General features: G+C 41.3%; 2 protein-coding genes across 4 annotated transcripts in view; one reads left to right on the top strand and one right to left on the bottom strand.

Annotated features, from left to right (window-relative positions):
* CNTN4 (contactin 4) overlaps positions 1 to 4451 on the top strand; it is a 332256-nt gene extending 327805 nt beyond the window's left edge. For both annotated transcript variants that reach the window (XM_030500859.1, XM_030500858.2), the window contains exons 23-24: positions 1315 to 1483; positions 2608 to 4451. In XM_030500859.1, the coding sequence (XP_030356719.1) occupies positions 1315 to 1483; positions 2608 to 2708 (270 nt within the window). In that variant the 3' untranslated portion in view covers positions 2709 to 4451. The remainder of the gene's footprint in view (positions 1 to 1314; positions 1484 to 2607) is intronic.
* A 2754-nt stretch (positions 4452 to 7205) lies between these two features.
* Positions 7206 to 24646, bottom strand: IL5RA (interleukin 5 receptor subunit alpha). Of its 2 annotated transcripts, XM_030500856.1 has the most exons (11): positions 24334 to 24646; positions 21865 to 22012; positions 20381 to 20526; positions 19619 to 19757; positions 18960 to 19092; positions 18694 to 18884; positions 17699 to 17844; positions 16958 to 17093; positions 14106 to 14202; positions 9012 to 9093; positions 7206 to 7563 (listed from the first exon to the last, which is right to left on the bottom strand). In XM_030500856.1, the coding sequence occupies exons 2-11, from the start codon at positions 21974 to 21976 to the stop codon at positions 7471 to 7473; spliced, it is 1275 nt and encodes a 424-aa protein (XP_030356716.1). In that variant the 5' UTR covers positions 21977 to 22012; positions 24334 to 24646; the 3' UTR covers positions 7206 to 7470. The 2 variants fall into 2 exon arrangements, with proteins under 2 accessions (XP_030356716.1, XP_030356717.1); XM_030500857.1 differs by lacking the exon at positions 24334 to 24646 and having other exon boundaries at positions 21865 to 22036.
* Positions 24647 to 25568: the final 922 nt, after the last annotated feature.

Raw genomic sequence — 25568 nt, 5'->3', positions numbered from 1 at the left:
AGTAGGGGTTTACGGTGAGACCAGTTTTTCGTAGTACTTGCATGGTTTTCCAGAAACAGAGGTCATACCTGTGTAGAGTGCGTACGTTCTCAGCCCACAGACCTCAACCTGCTCCTTCCCTCTGAAGCTCCCACCTGCAGGACTGCTCTCCTGCCTTTGATGGAAACCTTCCAAAGGCTGTAGTTGACTCCTTAATTGCAGACAAATAAAATGCTTTTTTAATAGCTCCCATTTTCTTCAGAAAGCAAAGCCAAAAGGAAAAGAAAGAGCATCCTCATTAGAAGCAGTTTTAATAGGGTATAATTTAACCAGAGAGAAATCTTGGGAAAAATTCAGCTCTATCACCTTCTACAAGGGTTTAATTTGGCCTAAAGAAGACATCCGTGTGCAGTTGCCAGCCGTTGTCTTGAGGGTTGAGTCGTGCAAGCATTTCCCACCAGAGCTTGAAACGATGAAGAGCCTGGATATGCTTTGTATTTTGTTCACAATCTGGAATGCCAGCAGCATTGGCTTTACCAGTCTGTACCAGCTCTCCTGAATTTCTGCTCTAGCTTTTAAGTATCTCTGGTGCGCTGTATCAGATTATCAAAAAGAAGTAATTCCTCAGGGTTTTTAGTTAAAACCTCAGATGAATCTCACCAGTTTGGACCAACTTTTCACTACATATTTTAGGTTTGAAATGCAAATGAAGTTGTCAATTGAAAGAGCATGGGAGAGACTCATCACCCTGAAAAAGCAAACCCTGTCTAGTGGGTTTCTAAAAAGTCCTCTTTTAACTTATTGTTGGGTTAGCACAGCCAGATTGATTTCTTTCCTGAAACAGGAAAACATTGCCCATTTTTCATCTTTTTTCCTGGATTTTGTCACAATTTATGATCTAAATTATTAAAATTGTCAGATCTTAGAAGGCCATTCAAAAAAATCATTTATTCTGGGAAGCCATTTGTGGCACTGCATCAAATATCTCAACTCAGTTTCCTGAAGAAACGTAATAATAAGTTTCTGACCTCTGTAAATAAGCTTTGAGATTTATTTTAGCTTGATCAAGCTAAAGATTTTGCTGAGGTGCTCCCCCAGGTACCTGTGCTGTTTGGTACCGCACATCAGCATCACCCTCCTCCCAGTGTCACCTCCCCACCCAAGGCACTGTCACCGCTATGCTGGGTCCCCAGCAAAACCCCTGTATCCCCTCTGAGACCAGACCATGTGCCTGAGCATCAGAGGCAGGAAAGAGCAGCAGCAAATCTGGATGACCTTGGGGCAATGGGCATCTCTGCCGTTTCTGCCTCCTTTTCTCTCTCCTCTTCGCTGCAGGTTTTGTATAGGTGGAACAGGCAGAGCAGCACATCCGTAATAGAAACAAATAAAACATCCGTGGAGCTCTCGCTGCCGTTTGACGAGGACTACATCATAGAGATAAAGCCATTCAGCGATGGGGGAGACGGCAGCAGCAGTGAACAAATCCGAATTCCAAAGATATCAAGTAAGGACGGGAGGTCCTGCGCGTGTTCCAGCATCCCCAGCCCTTCTATCCCCGCTGTCGGGGCAAACCTGCTTCACCCCATCACTGTTCTTACCTACAAGCAGGATGAACCAGAGCTTTGAAGCAGAGCAGGGCCAGGATGTAGGTCTGGCCATTTCCCAGGCAGGGAGCTGAACCCAGACTTACCTGGGACCAATAGTCACTCTGGCCCATGTTTCTGATTTCATCCTGAGTCAAGATTAAACTGTAAGAAACACCATCATAAGTAGTTATATTTGTATGTAAGATTTCTAGACATTTTTCACTCTCTTACTTCCTTACTCATATATATGTAGAATATATTGTTTCACTGCAATTCACTGTAACAAAATATCAAATGCAGTGTTCAGAGGTTTTAAATTTATAAGCTACTGTATAGCCATATTCCATTGTGTGTTGGATACATAAATATGTATTTAGGGAAATGAGGTTGTGTAGAAGAACAAACAGGAAAGAGAGTATTTTATTACACCACATTGCTTTTGCAAAATCTCCATGTCCCATCTTCCATTAATAATGCCACAGTTTATAAGCTGCATTAAATCAGGAGCCTCTGCAATGCAGGAATATGGCATTAAAATTACAGCAATGTAAAAAACCCTGGGTGAGATCAGAATTCTCTCCACCATGGTTGTACACTGTGGCTATATAAACCATACAGAGCAATTTAATCAGCAGACGCAGGAGAGCGGAGGAGAGGAGGAACACATGCCAGTTCCTATTTGGCTCAGCACAGTGGGCACAGGTACACAGCTCCTCCGGGATGTGGATCGCGCCAGGCTGATGCCATAAGGAACAGCTTGAATATAGTCCAATTGTAAGAAAAATAAAATAATAAGTAAACAGGCCCTGAAGTAATATAATTGTGCGAGTAGCCTCAACACACCAGCAGCAGCAATTTGAGTTCAATGAAAAATTCAGTTAGAGAGGTGAAGCGCAGTGAACAGGAGGTTATGCGGGGTCTGACCTTCCAGCCACCACCACACTTCCTTGGAGGAGCCAGAATTAAGCTCTTGGGGTTGGGGTTAATGAGGGCTGCTCTCGTCACTGCTGGCTCATTCTCTCCCCCTCTCTCCTTTGCTCAGATGCATACGCGAGAGGATCCGGCTCATCCACCTCCAATGCCTGTACACTGTCAGCCATCAGCACGATAATGATATCGCTCACAGCTCGGTCCAGTTTATGACAAAAATTACATAAAGGACTTCTCGTTTATAATATAAGCAACATTTAGCTAGTTGTTTTGAAGACACCCAGTACTAAGTAATATTGTGGTTTGAGTACATCTTACTACTGGAAAAATGTTTATGCTTCTTTAGGAATGGCATTATACAGTACTTCCTCAAAGCAAATATAGCTTTGTCTGAAGTTTCCTTGGAAACTCTGCAATGCACTGAAAACATCTGTAATATGATGTTACCAAAGCAGTTTACATATGTCCTTATATGCATATTTTTTATTATATATTTAGTGTTTTATAGAATTTTTTAAAGTTAACATATGATGTAGATATTAATTTTTCCTCTGCTATAAAATGCTATGGATGACATAACCATGGAAATATTGTTTGGAATTTTTTCCTTTCTGATGGAGAGTTCAAGGTTGTTCATAATAAATTGGCTGCAACTTTACTGTACAGTTTTACAAGGCTACACAAGGCAGAACTGTTCCAGATTGGGTTTGTAACACGGCTGTAGTTAACTGGCAGTTATGATGAGTCTTGTGTTAAATCAAGTGCTTATAACACACAAGATGTTATATTTTATTCAGAGGTCTAAGCAAGACAAACTCAAAATACTCAGTAAGAACACTATAATCTTGAAAAAATACATGAAATTTGGTTGTTTGTGGACTACAGGACATGTAGCTAATATTCTGGCATGATGCAGCAAGGGTCCATTTTACTGTCTTGAAATAGCTTTGTCTTTATCATGAGTAGCATTAAATTGGGTAGGAATGAAGATACTGCAAAGGTGCGATCTCTGCCTCTAGTGACAAAAAGGAACCTGAAGGAGTGAGCCAACGACATGGTTCTCACCCTTGGGTGTAAAGCCAGTGAAATCCACCTTGCTTTGGGGGATTTTATTCCAAGGAAATCAGGATACAGCGACTCTGAGATGTAAAGCTGCCCTGGGCTTGTTGTCTGAACACGTGCTGCTTTCCACGTGCATTGGAACATAACTCATCATCCTTCATACGCCACCGTGTAGAAAAAACTTGGGAAGTCCAGTCCGGACCAGAAGCCTCAGAGGAGCTGTGCCGTGCTTCAAGGAGTGCGGGTTGTCTGCGGGAAGGTGAGATCTCTGGTAGTTCTCTCCTGAGAAGTCTGTGTTTCCTTACGAAAACTCTTCATAGGCACCTGAGGCAAAATAGAGTCACGCCGAAAAACGACAATATCCACAGCAAAATAATTCTTCTTAACAGAAGGACTGTTTGTTACTATGGGGTAATTTTGTAAGTTCACTCAGATGGGATAACGCTAGTAAAAGGCAATGGAATTTTCTATAAAATTTTCAAGTTTAAATGCGCTGCAGTGGTACATTATTTTTTTTTTCCTGATAGCTTGAATTTGCCTGTAACTTGTCTTTTTTGCTTACAAAATAATACAGTTAACTTTTAGACCTTCTAAATATATTTATTCAGTAATTCATAATCAGGATTCCACTTGTGTAAAAGTCAGGGGTGTTGACCAGAGAAATATTGTCAGTATTTCAAGCTGTGTTCCTTTCTTAGTTTGATATGGTTACTTCTATGTAAAAAGAAAGAAAAAAAGAAAAAAACAGAAAAAAACTACAAAACCAAGAAAAATGGAACAAAAAAAGAAGCTTCTGTAGTTTTCTCCCCAGTGTAAATGATATTTATCAGTGATCTAGCAGATGTAATCTTTTTTTAAAGGTATTGGTAATAAATATTCTGTCATTTGTAAAGATACCTGTCTTCCAGGAGCATTTTTCCTCCATGTTTCATTCTACCCAGTGACAAATTTAATCATGGCAGTAGCCAGCGCCTGCTGAGATCATCACTGACATGAAGATACCAAAGAAGAGTTGGTTTAAGTCGAAACTTTGTGGACGCAGGAAAAAAAAATCTATTTATACATCTTTGGTCTAATTCTGCTTCCGAAATGACCAAAAAAATCTGCATAGGTGAATGTGGGGTGATAATATCTATTTATATAAAGTCACGACCTCTCCAAACTTGTGTGGGCTGGTGCCGTCAGAGTGGAGCATTCTGCAGCTTGGGAAGCTTGGCATGAAAAAGAAAGGGAAACATGAAACAAAAAGACAAAACTGGCTTCACCCTCCTGATGATCATGGATCTGGCCACAGCCGGCCGGGAGCAGGGTGCGTGACAGAATCTTCATGCAGGAGCTGACCTTTGGACCCAGAGAAACCCCTCTGGTACAGCACTGCTTCCCTGTGGATTTCTGAGGATTTGGGGGAGCCTTGGTTGAAATCGCTAAACCCACCAAACCTGCATTCCTGGTTCTGGTGTTTAGGGTTGGCGGTGCAGGAGTCATAGGATCATGCTCTGCATTTCAAACGAGCAATGTTGCGCTTTGCAATCAGTGGAGCCAAAAAATTAAATAGCCCCATGACGCAGTTCAGTTTTTAAGAGGCAAATTTAACATTGCAATGGGTAGAGGTGGGAAAGGGATGCACTCCTGCAGCTGCTCTCATGGGGGCAGCAGGAGAAAGCTGCAGTGGGAGGAACACACGGGGTTTATAGCTGGGTTTACAGAAAAAACAGATCAAATAATATTTCTTTATGCTCTGGACACAGAACTCATAACTGTCCAGGAGTCAGGATAGCAACCTTCATCGGCGGGGTGGGCTGGGCAAGAGTGGCAGAATGTGACATACAGCCGTAAGCGTGGCCTCTCTGCATTCCCTGCAGCAGAGCTGCATGTGGCAGTGATAACAGATTCCCTGGCACGTACTGAATATGCTCCCTTTCCTCTCCTGCCACCTGGAAGGACAGCGGTCTGCTCCAAGCATGGTGGCTGTGAGGAGGCAGCTCCGCCAGGAATTCCTTTCCTTGTCCTGCACGGTGGCTCTTTGCCAAAGGTGGGGTCCCCCCATTGCACCTCTGCACAAGGCAGTGCTGGGCTGCCAGAAAGGATGAGGAGGCTGGACCAGCCGCCTGGTGGGGAGAATGGAGATGCTCCTGCTGCTTTCCACCAGCTCAGTTTTATGTATCAGCGTGAGTGCAACACATACCTGTCAGCCTTCAAGCCCTGCCTGTCCCCAAGGGTATTCGTCCTGAGGACCTGACGTGCCCTTGTTGATCAAATGAACATCTGTACAGGTTTTCCCACCATAACCAGCTCATTGCAGTTGTTTGCATTACTTTCCCATGATGTACATTCCTTACCATGGATGACACCGAAAACCAAAAGCGTGTTTTTCCCTGCCAGCTACCTGGGAACGCCTTGGCTGTCTGAGGCTGCTGCTGTCTTCACTGGTTTGTGCTGAGTATTCACGCAGCCAGAGGTACAGCTCAAATGCAAAATATGCTTAAATATATTGCTTTAATCTTTGCAATATCTTGCCATTAATGGGAATGAAATTATATTTAGAAATCTTATTTATTAGGCCAGTTGAAGGCATGACATAAAATACATCACAGTAAATGAATTCTCTTTAGTCTCATTTTTTAGAATTTTACTAATGAAATTCTGATTTTAGATTGTTAAAGCTGGGCTCCTCAAATCCATTAAAATCACAATGCAGGAAAGCCGTCTGAGGCACAAACATTGTTCTATTAATGAGCTACATTAATTTTGATGGAGGCATGCTATATCACCCAGATGAGAGCTGGCTCATTTGTCATTTTAGTCTGTAGTACCTAGGAACTCCATTACCTTAGGCACTTTCCAAACAATTTACTTGCTGGGTCAAATCTTTCTCTTTTTTCTTTGTTAATGGGCTTAACCTCACCTCTGGCCAGGTCGATGGACATGTTTCTTGGAAGTAGCAGGGACTTTGCAAGAAGAGGAGAGCTTTGTGGTCCACAGCCAGAGAGGTTGAAGCCTGAGTTATTCCAGAGGTTTCAAGCAGGAGGTTTATTTGGTAACTCAGTCAGTGGAGGACACAAGGTAAGTAAATAAATCACAAACAGAAACTGACAGTGCCCAAACTCAGTTCATTTAAGATGGAAAAACAGTGAAGAAAACCAGGTTCTAATACTGGGGTTGGATTTTCAAAATCACCTGAAGGCAGCTGAAGCTGTGCATGGAGAAGCCCAGCTCCTTGCAGCTCGGCCTCTTTAAGTGCACCAAGAAGTCCTTGGCATGTTTGTTTAATTGCTGTACAGTTGAAAACGCTGCACTCCCAGGCTGTGTTTTGTTTCGTAGGTGCAATTCAGGAAGTTTAGCAGTTTGTGCCTTTTTTGTTTTCTTTTTCTATTTTTTCTCCCCTTAAGCTTTAATCTCTTGTGCCAGGAAGCACAATCTCTTCATGTCCTTTTGAGGATGCTGCCAGCTGATGTCAAAGGCAAGAGCCTGCAAAGGAGCCTTGCACTGGAGATGAGCCAACTGTGAGACTCCACTGCGGGTCCTGTGGCCCCTGTGAGAAGCCAGGGAGGCAGACAGCTGCTCTTTCAGACTCCACCACTCCAGAGACATTCCCTCATTCAGAAGGGAGTGTGAGGAATGTAGGAGAAGCTCTCATTTCATACTGAAGTCAGGGTCTCGCAGCACCCACCAGCTTCACACAGCCAAAAGATGGGGATGTTTAAGCTCCAGGGAAACCAAGATATTAAAAATGCCCACTTTGTCGTGCAAACTGTACAAACTGGGACTTTTTGTTGAGTAGCTGATCATTACACAAGGCACCTTGTGGAAGCAAGTCCTCCTGCTCCTCTGGAAACATCACTGCAGCGGAGGTGACGTGAAGCCTGCTCCAGTGACGTGCCAAGGCCACCAGCCTCACTGGCCTTGCAGTATCTCAGAAGACAGAGTCGTCGAGGGCGCTGCAATAAAGATCTTCAGCAAAGCTGCCAAATTCGGTCTCTGTCTCACTGGTGCAGGTACGTGCTCTCTGGAAAGCAAACAGTGCTATTAGCTGGTGAACAGGGAAGTTGTGCTGGTTTTGGCTGGGATACAGTTAATTTTCTTTGCAGTAGCTAGTATAGGCTGTGTTTTGGATCTGGGGTGGAAAGAGTGCTGATAACACAGGGCTGTTTCAGTGATTTCTGAGCAGACTTGCACAAGCAAGTGTGCAGGGATGGGGTGACTTGCAGAAGGAAGCAGAAAGCAGTAGTTCATTGGGAGGCAGAGCTGCTCCTCAGGGCTAAGCTCAGTTTCCAGGGCCACACTGCCACTGCCGTGCAGGGCTTTCATCACCTTGTCCAGCTGTGTACACTGCAAATTGAGGAACTGAATGCCCACAACAAACAGCTGCTGGTGGTTCACTTTCCTGGTGATCTCAGCAGAGACACCAGTGCCGTGTCCTCACCTCTCCTTGCCAGTGCCACTGCCCTTGCGGCCACAGTGCCAGCAGAAAGCCTCCAGCCAGTATCACCTACCTACACCAAGCCCGCTCTAAGTAAACAGACAACTAAATACCAGGCAAAGCTGCTTTTGAATATGAGAAACAGCTTTTGCGTGCTCATGTATTCTAGCTGCAGTGTTACTATTTGCTATTTCTCATATTCTTATTCGTGATATCCTAAGTCATGTTACTTTACACCAGTGGCTTTAATTAAAAACAAACATTATATGATAATCTTTTAAGCCTGTTTCCTCGACCAGACCACAGAATAAGAACAATACACAAAAAATCAAACCCCTATTCTAAGGGGACAAATTAAAATCAAGCTACTGAGCAGCACTTCCCTTGAGCAGACAATGAGGAGTTTTATCTTATCTGTAAGGCAAATGTATTTATCAGGAAGTAACAGCGAACATAATAAGGCTTAAGACCAGCTTAACAGTAGGACCACAACATTCCCCATTGTTAGGTTTCATAAAACAAATCAGCTCTCCAGGTGTCAGCCTCCAGTCCAAGGCAGAGCTATCTGCCTGGCTGTGCTCAGTGGAAGGAGCAACTGAATTTCCATACAAAAGGCAAAGCCATACCACACCATGCGCCTGAAATTCGTTGCATATTAGAAAAGCACATAACCCTTTTGTTCATTGTTAACCCTCCCCAAAACGTTTCATCTACAAAGCAAGCCAGATGCAGAGCTACTGCAGACTGGGACCTGTCCTCCGCAGAGGAGGTAGCCACACAGCTACATGAGAACCGACCACAGCAGTTATGGGTGCAAGAATAGCCTCACAAATTGCTAAATTCAATGGCTAACTCAATGTTATATTCATAGTCAGTCACATCTATTATGGACATTAGAGATTCTAAGAGGTCAAAGGCTTTAATTGAGCGGTAACAAGCTATACACTCCCAGCCTTCCAGGGAAAGAGCAGCACACAAACACAACGTTTCTTCTAGTAAAAAAAAATAAATGAGTGACTAAAACGTTATTTTACCTCGTAGTTATTTGGGAAGGGGTCTCTGAATTTGTTGCTGGGTGTTGGAATTGGTGGAAACAGTTTACTCCTTATGTGGTTTCTGCAAAAAACAGTAGCGGAGGGATGTGAAAGAATTGCTTTTTATGATGGATGATGTATCCAACAAGCAGCACATGTTTAGCCCCATGAGAAGGCATGTCGCCTCACACCATCAGCCATCCTGCCTCCCTCCCACTCAGTCATCAGCATCTGATGGCAGCAGCAGGTTCAAAAGGGGTCAAGGTAATGGATAATGGTCCACCAGCAGAAACCCTGAGGACTGGACAGGTGTGCTGTTCCTCGCAGGACACTTCTGGACCTTGGGGACATGCAGATGACAAAGAGGAGGCAGGATGATGCTCTCCCCCATCAGCCTCTCCTATCACAGCTGCAGCCAAAAGCCAGGCTGGAAGGTCTGATCCACAGGGCACTGCCATGGCTTTTACCAGCCAGCAACAGTTCTGAGAGAAATTAATTACTCTGATCTGTCTGTTCATGCTCATGTTCTTCCCAAGGGCTGCATTGTCATGTATCTTGTTTGGACAGTCAAGACAGGCTGCCTCTTGCTCAGCCTTTGGTTTCTGGACATAATCTGCCTGCGTCTCATGGTAGGAGAGCAACTGCAGATAATTGTGTGCCGAGGGAACAAGGAGGAGGCAAGGAATGGGACCAGAGATGACTGACAATAAATGGTTCTGCTTAGTGGTGTAATAACTCATCCTGCTAACACCCTTTGAGATACTCCTTCCCGGCCTGACATGCTTTAGTCTGGCTCAAGCATACAGGCATATATATTTTTGCGATAGCAAGTACTGCTTTTTCTTGTCTTTGATATATCCCAGACTACAGATTTCACATTTCAGTCGCCAAAAAACATTCACTATCTCTACCCCTAGATAGCATGATGTCTAAATAGGGCCAGATTTTAATGGGAACTTGTACTGAGTGGCGATTACAGGATTTAGCCCAGAATCAATACCCAGCACTTGTTCTGTGGAGCAAACCTGATACCCATGAAGCAGAGATGTGGCCAACGTGTGAAGCTCTACCTGTTGAGACCAAGGACAGACCATAGAATAACAGAATGGTTTGGGTTGTAAGGGACCTTAAAGGTCATCTAGTTCAAACCCCCTGCCATGGGCAGGGACACTCTCCAATAGACCAGCCTGCTCAAAGCCCCATATACCTGCTTTATTTTGTAACAACTCTCCTGACTGATGTCTGGTTAGCCCAATGCTTATGTTCTTAGGACTATTCTTCTTCCAAAAGCTGAGCTCTGTCAAGTTGTCTTTTATCCTATTATTCCTCCTCACCAGGGAAGTGAGGAGAAATAATATTTTCTTACGATCAGTTTGAAGCTAAACCTTCCTGTCTGAGCTGCTGCTGCCCTGAAGGAGACATTAACGTTTAACTAGTTTTTAGGTGAAAGGAAGGACCATACTACTGCTCACACGATAGACCCGACCAAGCAAGCTATGGGATGGATCCCCATTGTTGCACATGGACAAGGGTTTGTGACGGAGGTGTATAGCCATAAGTGGGAATATGGGGAGGAAAAGCAGGCGTGAGTTGTTTCTAGGAGACATTTGCATCCCCTTTGTTGAAATGCTGAACGCACTCCAACCATCGCTGGCTGCAGAGGACAAGTCAGGCTGTGCAGTCACTGACAGCAGAGTGGGACAGTAAGGTGGCTGCTGGTGTAGCTCAGCAGTGGGACCAGTGCCTGGCATCATATCTACTCTTCCCAGCTTTCCTGCTAAGGGTTGGGTCTTTCTGACTGTAGCTTTGCAAACACTGTTGTCTTCACAGCTCCTGCACTGCATTGGGTCTCCCAAGCCTCTCAGAGGGAAGGCCCTGGAGGCCACATGATTTCACCTTATTTCAGCTCTGAGTGTGGTTTTGATGTGAGGACATGTCAAATTTTGCTTTTGTTGTGTTGTGTAACCCACAAGATTTGAGGTTTTTGGAACTGGCATGTTTCTAGTTGTACTATTTGTCAATAGAAGATTTTGATGGAGCCATATCAAAATTATTTATTGAGTTAGCAAAATGCATAAGTTACACGTCACTTCTGGAACAGAAACACTTCAGGAGGGGTGCACAAATGCCCAACAGAAATGAGGCAGAAGGACACTTGTGTTCATGGGAGCTGCTTGCGCCTCAGGTGCAAGAGTCTTTGCAGAGAGGCGTTGGTGGGGCGGTGACAGTGGTGCCCTCAGAATAGTCCTGTTCTTTTTTGTAGGACACTGAAAAGTTGCAGTTATGTGATTAAATATCTTGTCTCAAAAAGTGTTCCAGATAACTCTGCTTGTCTCTACACAAGTGAGGGCACGGCCCTTTCCATTATCACTATTTGGACCTTCAGGATTTGGAAACAACCCACAAGACCCTTGCACTTCAACTCAACATTTCAAGCCTCCAGTTACTGTGCTGTATCTGTCTTTCTGAAATTTGCCACCTTTCCCACAGGCTGTGATGTGAAAAGGCCAAAGAGAAGTAAGTAGGAGAACAGCTTCTTCTTTTCCCTTTTCTAACCGCTACAATGAGATTGATAAAATATTTGTTTCCCCAGGACATTAGAGTGTCTTTTCTAGTGTCTTGCTTCCCCCGAGATTCCCCATGACATTTTCCAAATTATTTCCCATAGTGGGTGGCTGGTGGCTGCTGGCTGTGAGGTGCAGAAGAGGGAGAGGGGACCTGGTGGAGGTGGGGATGACCACATTGATTTCAGGGTATGGAGGGCTACTGACTGTCCTCACACCAATTAAGTGGAGAGCAGCTGGGAGGAAGTTATCAACTACGTCCTCCTGTAGGCTCACCTCCAGGAGAAAATGATATTCCAAGGCCTAAGGAAGTACAGATGATGCTCATTCATAAAGACAGAGGTCAAACTGGGAAAACATTCAATTGTGTTTTTTATCAAGACAGTAACCCCATCAGCTACTGCAAGGAAGTGAAGGGAAAAGACTATCCAAATAGTCCCAAAGGGCTACCTTGCCTTGTAGCATTTCTCCCAAATGATGTTCTGTATCTCTGATGCCTGCAATCACCAGGAAGTACACAGAGAAATTTATAGAATTCTTTGCTATAATGGACTTACTTATAATGGCTTTAAATTGTATGAAATCTGAAATTATTCTGTGGCTTGAATTGCATGGTGCACTTCATGAATTTTCAAGAGCAATAAAAACTGAGAGTACTAATGAAACTGTGATCTAGGAAACCTGTTCTGCTTTTCTGTTTTAAGTATCTGCAGATACAACAAATGAGCAGGCTAAGCACTGTGTTTCATCTTACATTTCCCATCTCCTCGCAAGGCAGGCTGGGGGATTAGAGAATTGGCAAGAACACTGAGTGAGAAGCATCTTGGAGTGGAGTAAAGCTAGCAACTTCATGAAATTCAGTGCAGCAGGCAGATAAAATGTTAATCACGTTGGCAATGATGGAATGTCATAAGCCTTTGGGTGCTAGGGAATTATATACTAGCCAGGCAGAGCAAAACTCTTAGAAGCAACCAATCAAGCAGATGGACCTTGAAAAGCCATCTTATATTTGCCTAATGTATTAAAGTTCATAAAATGCATTAGTACAGCATCTTCAAGCTGGTCCTTGAGCAGAAGACTTCCCCTATACCTATTTCTCCCCCTATTTCTGTTTCAGGATCTCTGCAGGGGAAAACTGCGTAACATCCAAATACTTGCAGAACTCCACAGGAAAACATGGAGTAGTATGACTGGAACTAACTGGTGTTGCTGTTTTGCTGTCACAGAGAGGAGAGAGCTGATGAAGATGGTGCAGGAGCAGTGGAGGACCTACAGCTATATGGGCAGGTCAATCTGTAAAAGAATCAGTGATGTGAGTAAGAGTGGTTTGGGGATTTCCACAAATACATCTGGGCTGCATAGTTGGGAATAAGTGTGTATGACGCACAACACGAATAAACTCCCTGAGGAGTTAATCTGTCTTGTTCCAAAAAGGATTGCTTATTGAGACTTGCTATGCTAATTAAATTGACTTAAGAACAGGTTATCATAGACAACAGACATTTTAGGAAGAGTTAATAACAGCTATTCTAATGTAACTTTCCTGTAGACAAGACCTTTATGTGATAAAGGAAATGTGGTATGGAAAGGAAAATAGCCAAGAGCACATCAAGATGACCAATAAATTAAAAGGCGTTAAAGCAATGAATAAGAAATTAGCAGAGTCAAGGACAGCACTTACATTACTGGGAGCTGTGTTTATTATGGACCGATAATTGCTGCTTGTTGCATGTTTCAGGGGAGAAGCTTGTAATTACACTGATTCTTTAATTCATTGCTTATGATTTGACTAGTCACAGCTACAAAAATCCAAAGTGTATCTGGGTTTCTTCACAGCACATTTTGAGGAGTTTGGCTAAATGACATCAGTTTTTACTACACGGCATCCATAGCTTTTGTAGTAATTAAAAATAAACTAAAGAAATAATTCAAAACCACAAAGCAACCAACAGTTTAATGCACTTGCTCCTGTTAAAGGTCAGGAGGAGCTGCAAGCACAAAAGTGCTGAATTTTTACCTCTTCAGAGCATCTATCACAATCCTTGATGTCAGCTGAAATTCAGATGCCATGCCCAGAGCCCAGCGTAGTGCATGTCTGCGGGCTGAGCTAGACAAGACTGAGAAAATACTGCTCTGTACATTTTAGCCATGAAATATGCTCTCAGCAGCTTTCACTAGGGTTAAAGACAGAGTCCTCCTGGGGAAATTGTTGACCCAACCAGATTCATTTAAGTGAATAAATGAGATCAGGACAAATAGGTTTTTAACAAATTCACCTCAATCAGTATATGGTTTTGTTGTTGAAGATTAAATTGAGTAACTCTGATACTCCACCAATTTTGTTGAATATTATTATTGATAATTAATGAAGTTGATTACTACTTATTCAGTACTTTTGCTGTGTGTAATTATGCTTCAGTACAGAAGTGCCCTTTCTTAAAATTAAGCAAAGGTGGTAACATCCCCACACACTTGTAAAACACCTAGTCCTTAGTTACTCAGTAGTTGAACAGAGGACGATGATACTTACGTTTTGCACATTACAGCAACAAGCAGGAACATGCAGCATGTGGACACACAAAGCACAGAGAGGATCCAGACTGTGGAATTCTCCAGTTTGTTTTGCCCTGAATTTCAAAGAAAAAAAAACATTATTTTAGTGCAGATTATTTTAAGCACACTCTTACAAAATATTTCATCAGCCGTTTTACGTGATTATATTCAGATCACAAATTAACATGCAAACGATGAAGACTTGCTATCTGGAATTAGAAATGAAAGGCAGAGCTTCATGAACAATTTCCATTAAACTGACTTTCTAGTTTCAGCAATAAATTTATTTCACTTTGACATGAAGGAGAAAAAAAGCCGAGAAGCATGAGGAGCGAGGCCCAGCAGAAGCTTGAGACAGTCCGTTAGCTGCTGTCCTAAGACACACAATGCCATGCAGTGACAGCACAACTGGCACTCAGCAAAGACACTGTTTGTTAATAATCCCAGGCACAAACTGTTTGTTTTCCATTAAACCATTATTCAGTTTCTGTTAATCCTTTCTAGCCAGCAACTGTATTTCTCTAGCTTCCTAAACTTGCCTGTAAAAAAGACAGTGAACCCCCCATTCTTCTTGTGAGCTGGTTGCTGATACATTTTCTCAGGAAGAATTTCTCTACTACCTCTGCCTTTGAGCAGACACAGATATTTCTATCAAGGTCAGTGCTTCTGTTTTGAAAAGGCACTGCTCAGTGGCCAGGACCATTATTTGGTGCCACATTATGCAATATAACAAAAACATTTACATTGAACTGCATTTTCAAAAGGCTGCCAAGTTATGATAACTACCTGTCCTATGCATCAAGGTGTCAGCACTGCCATTACCGGGTAATTGAAAGGACATAAATCAGCCAGCAGCAAGAGCGTTGGGTTTATTGCTGCTGTAGACAAAACAATATTCAATTGTGGCCAGATTTGTTTCTGAGAAATGAGAAGCTGAGTCTGCTGTCTCTGCCGATGGCTGTGGTTGTGTGGCAGTGCAGAGAGTAGCACACAGATGACACCGTGAGTGGGCCCGTGTGATCCATCCTGCACCTCCAAAGCACGCTGATGGGGGCACACAGTCAACCTTGCAATTAAAAATGGGTTAGGATTGTTTATTTTGTCTTCAGGGTTACCACTTTTCTTTCAAGAAAATGAGATTCAGGATGTAACTGTCAATAAGTTATGCTTTGTGTAAGTCTTGAGGATGACTGGGGCAGCAAACTGTGCAAAACAGTTAAGTCCCATAAACCAATTTTAAGCCACTCAGCGTGATGGGTGGGAAGAGTCTCTATTTTCCAAACCAAAAATAGAAGGGTCCTAAGTCTCTTCCATCTTATATCAGTTGGCAGTGACCTCAAACAGGGATTAAGTCAGGCAACGCTCACTGCAACTCAGAGTGTGGAAGAATTGCAGATGCTGCACTGTGGCTCTGGGGACCTGCCTGCCATGCTTCTCCTTGGAACTCTCTCTGAGACATGTACCAGCACAGCCCTGTGTACCAAATACCAATATGAAATGAAGGGAATAAACGAAACTTCCTTAGAGCCACAGAGCAAGTTAGCAGCAATGTTAATGAGACTGGCTGAAGCACACACTGAAACCCAGCAACTTGCACAGTAACCTGTATTGTGTCAATGAACTGCAACAAGCCTCTAAAAACCCCTTTCCATAAGAAAAAAGAAAGCAAGTGGGCCTGTCCCACTCATCTGCACTGATTTTTTTATCTAGCTTTGTTTGACTGCAATGGTTCTTTTAGAGACAGCTCGTATCGAGGTGCAGTTCTACAACGCCCACTTTGGCAGCATGTGTCTGCATTTCCCAGGGTTTGATCACCACTGCCTGAGGAAAGGATCCAGTTGTGTTTCAACTTTTAGCAAAGCTACAGGATGCAGAGTCTAGGTGAGTGTTTTTCTCAGGATGTAGACTCCAAAGAGGTCTGCTGGTCTTAAAGTTAATCTCACCAGAATACTTCCCAGATAGGTGCATGAGGCTAATAAACAGGCCCAGTTTTCTTAATTAATGAGATGTTTGGTCAGCCTCACACCCCTGCCTTGGGTCAGCAGTTGGGTTGCTGAGCCTCTCTTCCCAAGGACTTGTGAAGTTCAAGGGGATTTGTTAGAGTAAGGAGGCAAAAGAGCAGCTTTGTATTCACTAGTAAACAGATATGAGGGAAAAGTACAGTAAACAGGAGAGCGTAAAGGACTTTTTTTTAAGTGAAAACCAGGAAGTTAAGAAACGCAAAAGATAAGAGCAAAGGAGGATGTCTAAAAGAAACAGTTGATAATGTGCCTTGATAAAAAAACTGTTATTTCCAGAATAACATGTTCAGCAAGCAGGAAATACAGAACAAAGTGGGGCAAATTATCATGTTCCTAAGATGCTAAAACCATGCTCTTTTTTTTCCCCTCAACATTTAAGAATTCGGATAGCTCCAGTACAGTAGTTGTTGACATGATCACTCATATTAACTTCCAGCATGAACATCATGATGCATGCCAGGGAAATACATGTAAAAACTTAAGAAGTAATGCAACTAAAAGACCTTACCTAGAACTTAGGCCTTAAGCTAGTGTAAAGCAGTCTCTGAAAACATAAGCACGCAAAACCAAAACACTGTCTAAAAACCACTCCATATCTCCAAAAGTTTGCTTGTGAGGGTTTTTTTATTTTTAATGGAACACAGATTTAACTCCCCTCCCCTTGGCGTTCACGAGTCAGTTTCCTCAAATACCTGTTCTCCTGGCATCTATTAAATTTAGTTGGCAGTGTGCATGCTCGTGATTAGGCAGCATTTGCTTTTCAGCAATGTAATAGCATTCACTAAGGACAGAAACATGTCATTCTTACCAACATAAATAATTTCACTCCAATCACTCCAAAACCCTCTTGTACAACATATGTGATGGTTAGCTCTTATTTGTATGGAATACCTGCTGGTAACATCAATCCGTAATCTGAAGTCATTTGTGGGTATTTTCAATATCTGTTAGGAAAACAATATCATACTGTTACAGATTATTTAAGACTAAGCAACTCAGAAAACAAACTTTAATCATGTTTATTTATTTTTTTAAACTCTTTTACTAGATTAACTAAGCATCTGGCCTTGTTTTTGAAGTAAGAAGGTGTAATTTCTCTCATAATACACCAATATTTCAGGTAAATTTTTGAAAGATACCTCATTTTGCATTCTTCCTTAAGACGCTTCATGCTGAATTTTCAGGATTGTCCATCCTCCTACTGTTCTGAACCCAGATGCATAAAACTGAGTAACTCCAATTTTTGTCCTGCTTTCCTAGGTCTCTTGGGGATAGTTTGTGGCAGAAAAAGAGGGAAAACACGAACATTTATGAGACTTTGCTTTTGCTGAACCCTAGTCACAAATGGGACACAAGTTTCAGCAAAAGTCCATAGTTTCAAAAATGTTCTAATAGCAGGTTTCATTTTAAATGTTTTAAAAATTGTAACATATCCATGAACAGGAAGACTTTTTGACCAGGTTGGGTAAAGGCAAATTCTAGCTGTATAGGACAGTCAGATCAGAGACAGGAATGCTATGTAACATTTGGGCATCTGAGAAGCAATTACCTGCTTGTTACCTGACTTCAAGTTGAAGAGGTAAAATTCGTATTCAAAGCATTCTTTAGGGAAAGGAGAAATTGGCTTCTCCCATGTGACCAGGAGATCATTTTGCTCTAAGAATACAGTGACATTTCTGGGAACATTCACTTTCTCTATAAAAAGAAAACTGTATTGGTAAGTTATTTATTTAGAGCCAAGTTTAAATACTAGCAATTGGAGCATTTTATAACCTGATAAGTGTTTCCAAGTAGGACCTATAATCCTTGAATTTATTTCACTTTTTGGACAGAGAAGATAAGGATTTAGGAGGAATAATTACATTGCAGAAAATAGTAAAGAGAAAACAGTTTTAAAAATCCATTTAAAAGGTTTGGAAAATTAGATGACTGGTGGGAGAGAGAATTTATTAAATTACTTTTCACAAAAGCATTAGATTAATAATAGAACAGTTAGAAAAACTTAAACAAACAAAAGATGTAACCAAGAAAGTATTGAAAACTGAAACTGTTTTCAAGCTGCTGTGGGGATAATTTCTAAGAAGAAAGTATGTCAATTGTTTTATCTTAGAGAAGCCATGAAAAGGGGAAATATTATCTGTTTACAAAAAAAGTGAAAGGCATGGAACTAATGAAGGAAAAGAAATTATTTGGGTAGATGAAAGATGATAGAGAGTCATGGCTGATACTACCTTTTATTCAAGACTCTATTGCCTTTTTTTAAAAGGACATGGTTATCTTGCACACCATGTGTCTTTTTCCTTTCAAAGAATGGCTGTAAAATAAAAGGTAGTAAAAACTGTACTTGAAGGTAAAATCATAGTTATAACCATCCATTTCTGTCTTATAATCTCTTACAATTTCATTAAGATGTCTATGCAATGCCAGCACATACTTTTCACCTGCACTAAGAATCATCCAATCCAGCAGTATTATCTCAAAAATCTTCTCAGAATCCTGCTAGACATTTTTAAGTTGGTTTTTTTTTAATGTATTTTTACTCACCAATAGCATTTTGGTTAAACAACCGCTGAAAAGGCTTGATTGCAGCATACTTGCTAGACCCATTAATGTGTATTACAATGAGATTGTCAACCTCTTCAGGATCAATATGAGTCACTGAAAATCTGCACTCGGTATTTCTGTTCCACTTGTCTTTGATATAATCTTGACACTCTTCAGTGTACATCTCATACCTAAATTAAAATACTTGTCAGACATGATGCTCTTAAAGAAATTCATTACTGACTTAAATAGGAGAAAACATCAACCTGTAAAATAGGAAGTACTTGGTATCTTCTGGTGCCTCTTGGCCAGGAAGCCAAGTGCAATGGAGAGAAACAGTACTAGAAATGCTGATGCGAGTAACACAGGACAAATTGGTGACAGATGTCTCTGGAGCACCTAGAGAGTCAAGGAATTATAAAGCAGTAAGAAAAATCTTATTACAAAAGTCGTAAGAAATTCATCTTGTTAAAACACTTTGACTACAGTATTTGGTCCATTATTTCTTTGTCTATTGTATCCAGTTCTCTTCCTTATCACACAGGTCTGCCAGTTATGGATGGATGAAGATTCCCAAACAGTGTGAGTAAAGCTGTGTACCACACAGCACCATTACATATTTCATGTACACCAAGGCAATACGGTCTTTTAAAATCCTAGAGTGTATGAAAGTTGTTTATCTTAGCCTTAGCAAGGAATTTTTATAAAATTTTATATGGGTTATCCATGTTCTGCTCCTCCAGATTGTATTCCAGGCTCCATAGCAGTAGATAAAGGCCTGGCCTAAACCATTTTGTAAGATCAGTGTGGCAGGCAGAGGGGGAAATGCTGTATTTTTCAAGTATTAAACCTGTCACCTTTTGATGTCTAGTCCACAGAACGGGGCAGGACACAAAATTCAGACTTCCCCTGCACTCCTTCTTACCTGGTGGAGGTGGGAGTTTTTCCTTCACCCAGTCACTTCTTATCTGAAGGTCATTATGGAGAAGTAACGTCCGAACATGTGCCGAGAAACCATTGTGAAGTGCAGCTGTTTGGATACTGTGAGTCTTCTCTGTATCATACTTGAAATATCAAATAAGCATCACGTGTGATGGAAGCCAAATTAAGAGACCTGCAAAGACTGATCCGGACTTTGCAAAGAGGCAAACTAGCCAGCTACCTTGGCTGGTTATGTTAAGCGTATAAAGCTAGAGAGTACAAATAATCCCCACAAACAGTGTCTAAGGTTTCTCATTTCAGACAGCAGGAACCTTATCTTACCAAAAATTTGTTTATAGCATACAGCTGTGATGAAACATGATCTAACATTTTAATGTTAGATCATGATGAAACATGATCTAACATTTTAATGATATCCTGACAATTAATGTGAATTAAGTGAGCTGACTTGAACAGGGAGCACTATCCCTTAAAACCAGTATCCATCTTTCCCCCAAGATGAACACTGCCGACTGAGACTGCCAATACCCAAGCTAAGCCTTGTCCCAGCAGAGCTGTACCTGTAAGCATAGCTCAAAGGGAATCTCTCTAATGCTCAAATATTTGTGATATAAGAGAATGAGTGATTTGATATGCCAATCATTCAAGAGACATATCATGTGTACTGCACCCAGGTTTGGTGCAATATATTTAACTCAACATGAATTTTACCTTCTTAGGATAGTGGACTTATTTTTTATCTTACCTCTTCAGGCACAGGGCTTAGGATTTTCACATCATATCTAATAGTGTAGTTTTTTTGTTCTTGATTAGGGTTTGGTTTCCACTGTAAAAGTACTTGTGCTAATGCAGAGACTGTAAGGGTGAAGTTAACAGGTGGGAAAACCTGAACTGTAAGGAAGAAAAGTATTCATAACATAGTAATACAGTGAATTGTTTAGAACAAGAGCTGTTTACAAGCAGTAAGCAATACAAGCAAATAATTTAATTTCAATATTATATTCTCTCAACAGATTCTTATAAAATGTTTCTAATATTTGAAAAATACCTTCAAATAACAACCAAAACTTTATCAAATAGGACTTTACTTAAAATTTAGCTTAAAAATGAATTTTTACAACAGTTTCAACTTGAAACTCACAATGATACATTTGGTTTGTAAATTAGGTTCAGGTTTTTCAACTCGATCTTCATATCCACATAGACACTAGGCATCTGTACTGAAACGGGGCTGATCAAGTGATCAGCTGTACAAACAATTCTCATCCACATAAGCTTGCACAAGAGCACAATGTGGGGGGCTTTCTAAGAGAAGTTTGATGGGCACAAGAAATTATATGTGAGAGAAGAAACAAAATTATAAACAGAGGAATTAAGCATAAATGGAAGAAAACATAGAAGGATGGGAATGATAATTTAAAATGACAGGGCAAGAGGGATTCCTGGAGTGCATATGGAAATGAGGAAGATCTCATGCTGGGGGAAAATGTTAGCATATAAATAGGAAGGCAATGAAAAAATCAATCTCCTCCCCTCCATTTCTAGACTTCTTCAGAGCCTTCCCTCCCTTAACTGCCATCTCCAAGGCAGCTGAGGGACAATTCCCACTTCTCCCATGGTTTCAACCTTTGATGCCCACTAGTTCCACTTTCAAGCGTGCAGCTTGCATTAGGAAAACTGCCTCATAAAGGCTCACAAAACCCCAACACAAACCACACTGAACTGCTTCCCTTAAAATGTTCCTTTTTGAGATGCCCACAAGAAAATGTCCTCATTAAGGCTGTTGATACACTATGATTATGTCAGCAATTCTTTGTGTCACCAACTTTCTGCAACAAACTGCAGTTTTGTTCCTGGAGGTAAAATTACTACCTGGAATAATGCCTTTGCTCTGGCTGGATTAAATTGTTGAATAAACCAGGCCAGGAACTACTGTCCAGCCTAGAGGGCACGTGGCATGGCACAAGTCTTATCTACGTGCCTTAAGGCTCTTCCCTCTCAAAGCAAAACAGTCCTCAAGCACCATCTGGGAGCAATCTAACTGAGACAGAGTGCAGCTGTCCCAGGAAGCATGTTAGCACAGCACAGTCATCTGTGGTCCTGTACTCACATGGCATGCCATGGACTGTTTTATTCATGTGTAGAACAGCACATGTGACCAACAGGTAGAGGGGCCTTGGTCACCCATTGGTGCTAAAGCTAGACAGTGGTAGAAGGAGAATGCCTTACCTCCTGCAGCCTGAGTTATGTTTGGCTGAATGAAGTTTGCTGTCCAAAGGAGGATCAGAAAAACTTTAACTGCGCTGGCCATAATCTTTAAATGGTATATGAGAACGGCCATGTCATGGACCTGTCACCATATTAAAGAGGCTGATACCTAAAAAAGAACACAATCCCAAGAGTTAAGCACGCAAACCATGGAGCATGGTATAGCCACATGATCAAAGGAATTCAACTGCTACGTTGTAGGGGATAGACACTTCTCCTTTCCTTGCAGGAAAATGCATCTTGTCATAGCTAAATTTAATGTAAGTACCATTAAACACATTTCATTTTGCTCCCTTTGCTTTTGCCAGCACTCCTTGAGAAAGCTGCTGGTTTCAAACCAGTCACATGTGGATGTTCAGAGCAGCAGTCATGGAATTAGAGCATCTCTCCATGGAGAGGAGTGAGTCAGGTTCAGGTATATTGGCTTTCAGTGGAGTCCCATTTACTCGGAGAGCAGAAATAACCATATTTTTAGCTGCCACTATATATAAAATGGGTACTTACTAGAATTTACTTTCCAGTTTCTGTTTCAATAAAGCTTGCTAAAGAAGCAGTCTCAGTGCTCACCTCAAGGCTAATTCTCCAGTGTTAATTATTGGGTGTAAGAAAAACTATTTTGTTTGTTTCTAATTTAAACGAACAACTATTTTTAATGCTTAAAACCAGCATGTTCTTATGCTTCCTAGATTGTTTCATGAAGCACTGGAAGAAAAAAAATCTAGGTGTAATCATTTATCTATAACCTAATATAAACATCATGGACATACAGAACAGCAGCTTTCCAAAACGTTCTTACCGAAGAGAAATAGGCCCTCCCAGCCCAATCGCACATTTCCCTGGGGCACTACAGCAATTGCTTGTATGGAAAACATAATATTTTCAGATGGTAATGAGCAGAGAAAGCATCTTTAACCCATCAGTTCTCCCAGAATCTGCGATAAATAACCCAGGGACTGGAAGCACTCCAATTGATCACAGTTGGAGTACTTCTGCTATACCGTAACTATTTTTCAATATGGTGTATGAATACTGAGTTCATTAAAATAACACATAATCGACAATATAGTGTGTTTCCTTATGTCAAGGTCCACTCATTACCTGTGTTCATATTCTGTTATGTATCTGCTATTCTGCTAGCCAAAATGTGCATGAGGCTAACTGAACCTCTGGAGTTTGCTAATGGATTGTTCCTGAGGACTCAGGGTTTGCTTTCATGTATATTGGGTTACTGAAAGACATTTTGGCCAGACACTTTGGTTCTTCCAAAATGTATGTGAATCACAATCAGGCAATTACTATTCATCCTGTACATTTATGCCTAGACAATGCCTCCAAGATGATTTCCTATTGCATTACAATTCATGAAAAGTCTGTTCTCTTGGATTTTCTCACTTGAATACCACACAGACCTCTGCTTCACAAGATTATGTTATTTTCTTAAAAAGTCTTTAAAAAGCCTCATGTTTTACAACTGCTTAAGATTCATGTCTACCAACTCGAGTAATGTCAGTACACTGGTTTTAGGACTCCTCTGGCATTTAGCACAACTGAAAAAGCTGGCTCTCTCTTGGGTTTACTTAAAGTGGGTTTGGCTACATATAGATTTTATTACTTTGTCCTCAAAAAGCAAGAATTCTGATTCTTCCTGGGCACATTCTTTTCCCTATATTTTTTAAAAAATCCTAATTTCAAAGGTACTTCAGCTGTCTAAATCATGTGCTTATTAGACACAGCTCTAACATTTTCTAAGCAGCGGTTTACTGATCTGAAACTGGATATCAGATGTTACTGTAATGCAGATTAGTTTTCCATTATTATCCCTGTTCTTTTCAGTTTATCTTTTCCTGCCTTATATACAAAAATGCTATTTTCCTTTTTCTTGCTATCAGACTAAGATTGAAAATACAGCTTTTGAAAGAGGTATTTCCATAGATGTTTAAGATGATGAGGTACAAGAACACCTTGCAGTCTGCGATACCCTGTGTGTTTCGTGTGAGAAATTACTGAAAAGAGAATCAAAACAAGTGTGTTCAAATAAAGATGTTAATTAGAAATCTACAAGAGAATTATGTTCCTCACAAAAATGGATATATTAAGTTCTCAGGACAAATAAAGCCTTGATATATTACATTTTGATTACATATGGAAAAAAGTATAAGCAGAAGGTAAAAGATATGAATCCCTTTGTAAAGGGTATACTCCTGAAGAGACAGTAGAAATCCAAACCACAGAAAACAGCCTCTAAAGGGCAATGATTTTCTTACTTACAGTTGATATGCCCCACTATCTCACAAGAAAGGGTCAGAAGCAGATTCCAGATGCATTTCCCAGTGCAAGGCAAAGCTGACTTTGAAAAGCAGGACCTTTGCAGTCTTCAAACAAAGCACAGCAAGGCAAAACCAAACCACAACAAACATGCCAGGAGGTTACCTGCAAGGCTCAAAAACTCTGTGAAGAGTCTGCTCCATTTGTTCAAACGTCCTCTGGGTCACCTCGCTGTGGGTTTCTTTTATAGACTGTCTTTCAAGTACAAATGTGATAGGTACTTCAGAAATGATGGCAGATGATAAGTTAGACAAGCATGCATTGAAAAAGGGAACTACAGATTTAACCACAGGATGGAAGGCTCCATACAAGCACACAGTTTAGCTTAGAAATGGGTTTGCTTTATGAGGGTTAATTATATACCATAGTCTGACAATTCTCTAACAATTCTGCAAGCACAGGAATGTTTAATGACTGACTGCAAAGAAATAACCTATAGCCAGCTACCTATGGACTGCTGCTGACATCCAAATTTGTTCTTCCCCTAGAAAATCAAATCCAAATGTTGCTGGGAAAATGTGCAGGTTTCCTGCAATGGTTTTATACCATCCTGTTCAATGCTCTTGCCATACAGCCATGTGAACATCAGTGGCATTTTGGGAAGTTACCAGGACCAGAGAAAGACGAGCTTCCTAACCTTGTGCTGAGAGCTTTGGGCTGCGATCGACAGGGCAGGGGAACACAGGCTCACAAGCAGGACAAGTAGCAGAAAATGTCCCAAGGGCTAGAGAAGACCCTGCAGAAAGTGGGACTGCATGTAATGGAGTTATAGGAAGGATGAGAAGAAGGCTGATGACTCACATTCTTTAACAACCTGGACTGCAACTACAGAGAACCCTATTGAATGTGAAGGTGACACAAGCTGGGAGAGGTGTGTGCTTTGAAGGTAAGACTAGAATTAAGAAAGTTCTTGACACATTGGTGGAAATTGGGTGGAGTTCAATTGCAGTTCAACTGCAATTAGGCATTACCAACTGTAAATTACTAGCTATAAATAATCAACTGATTAGGTATCTGTTCCGAAGAAAAGGATCTGGGGTTTTGGAGGGTCGTAAACTGAAGAGACATAAACATGCCATGCACTTGTGAAATGATGCCAGCAAAACGCCAGTGTCCTCTGCAAGACATATGAAGTAATCCTTCCACTCTGCACAGCACTGATAAAGCCTCCACTCACACACGCTGTGCCCAGCTCAGATACCGCACTTAAGCAAGCCGTGCAGCAGGAAAAGAGAAGGCAGTACACAGCAAAGGATATAACAGCCTAAAGAGTATCAGAGAGGAAACAAGTCACAGGAAGACTTGAGCAGAAATGTAACACATTAAAATTTCACACGTTC

This window comes from Strigops habroptila, chromosome 11, assembly GCF_004027225.2.
Source record: "Strigops habroptila isolate Jane chromosome 11, bStrHab1.2.pri, whole genome shotgun sequence".
Taxonomy (NCBI): Eukaryota; Metazoa; Chordata; class Aves; order Psittaciformes; family Psittacidae; genus Strigops; species Strigops habroptila.
This window is presented reverse-complemented; position numbering and strand designations above follow the sequence as displayed.

Bases quoted from the DNA above. Each gene is read 5' to 3' on its own strand.
- IL5RA (XM_030500856.1), bottom strand. From the start codon at position 21,976: ATGGCCGTTCTCATATACCATTTAAAGATTATGGCCAGCGCAGTTAAA. The intron at 19,758-20,380 runs GTAAGATAAAAA...TGATATTTCAAG, and splicing joins TAAGCCCTGTGCCTGAAGAG to TATGATACAGAGAAGACTCA. The intron at 9,094-14,105 runs GTAAGTATCATC...TGTTTTTTGCAG, and splicing joins GTTGCTGTAATGTGCAAAAC to AAACCACATAAGGAGTAAAC.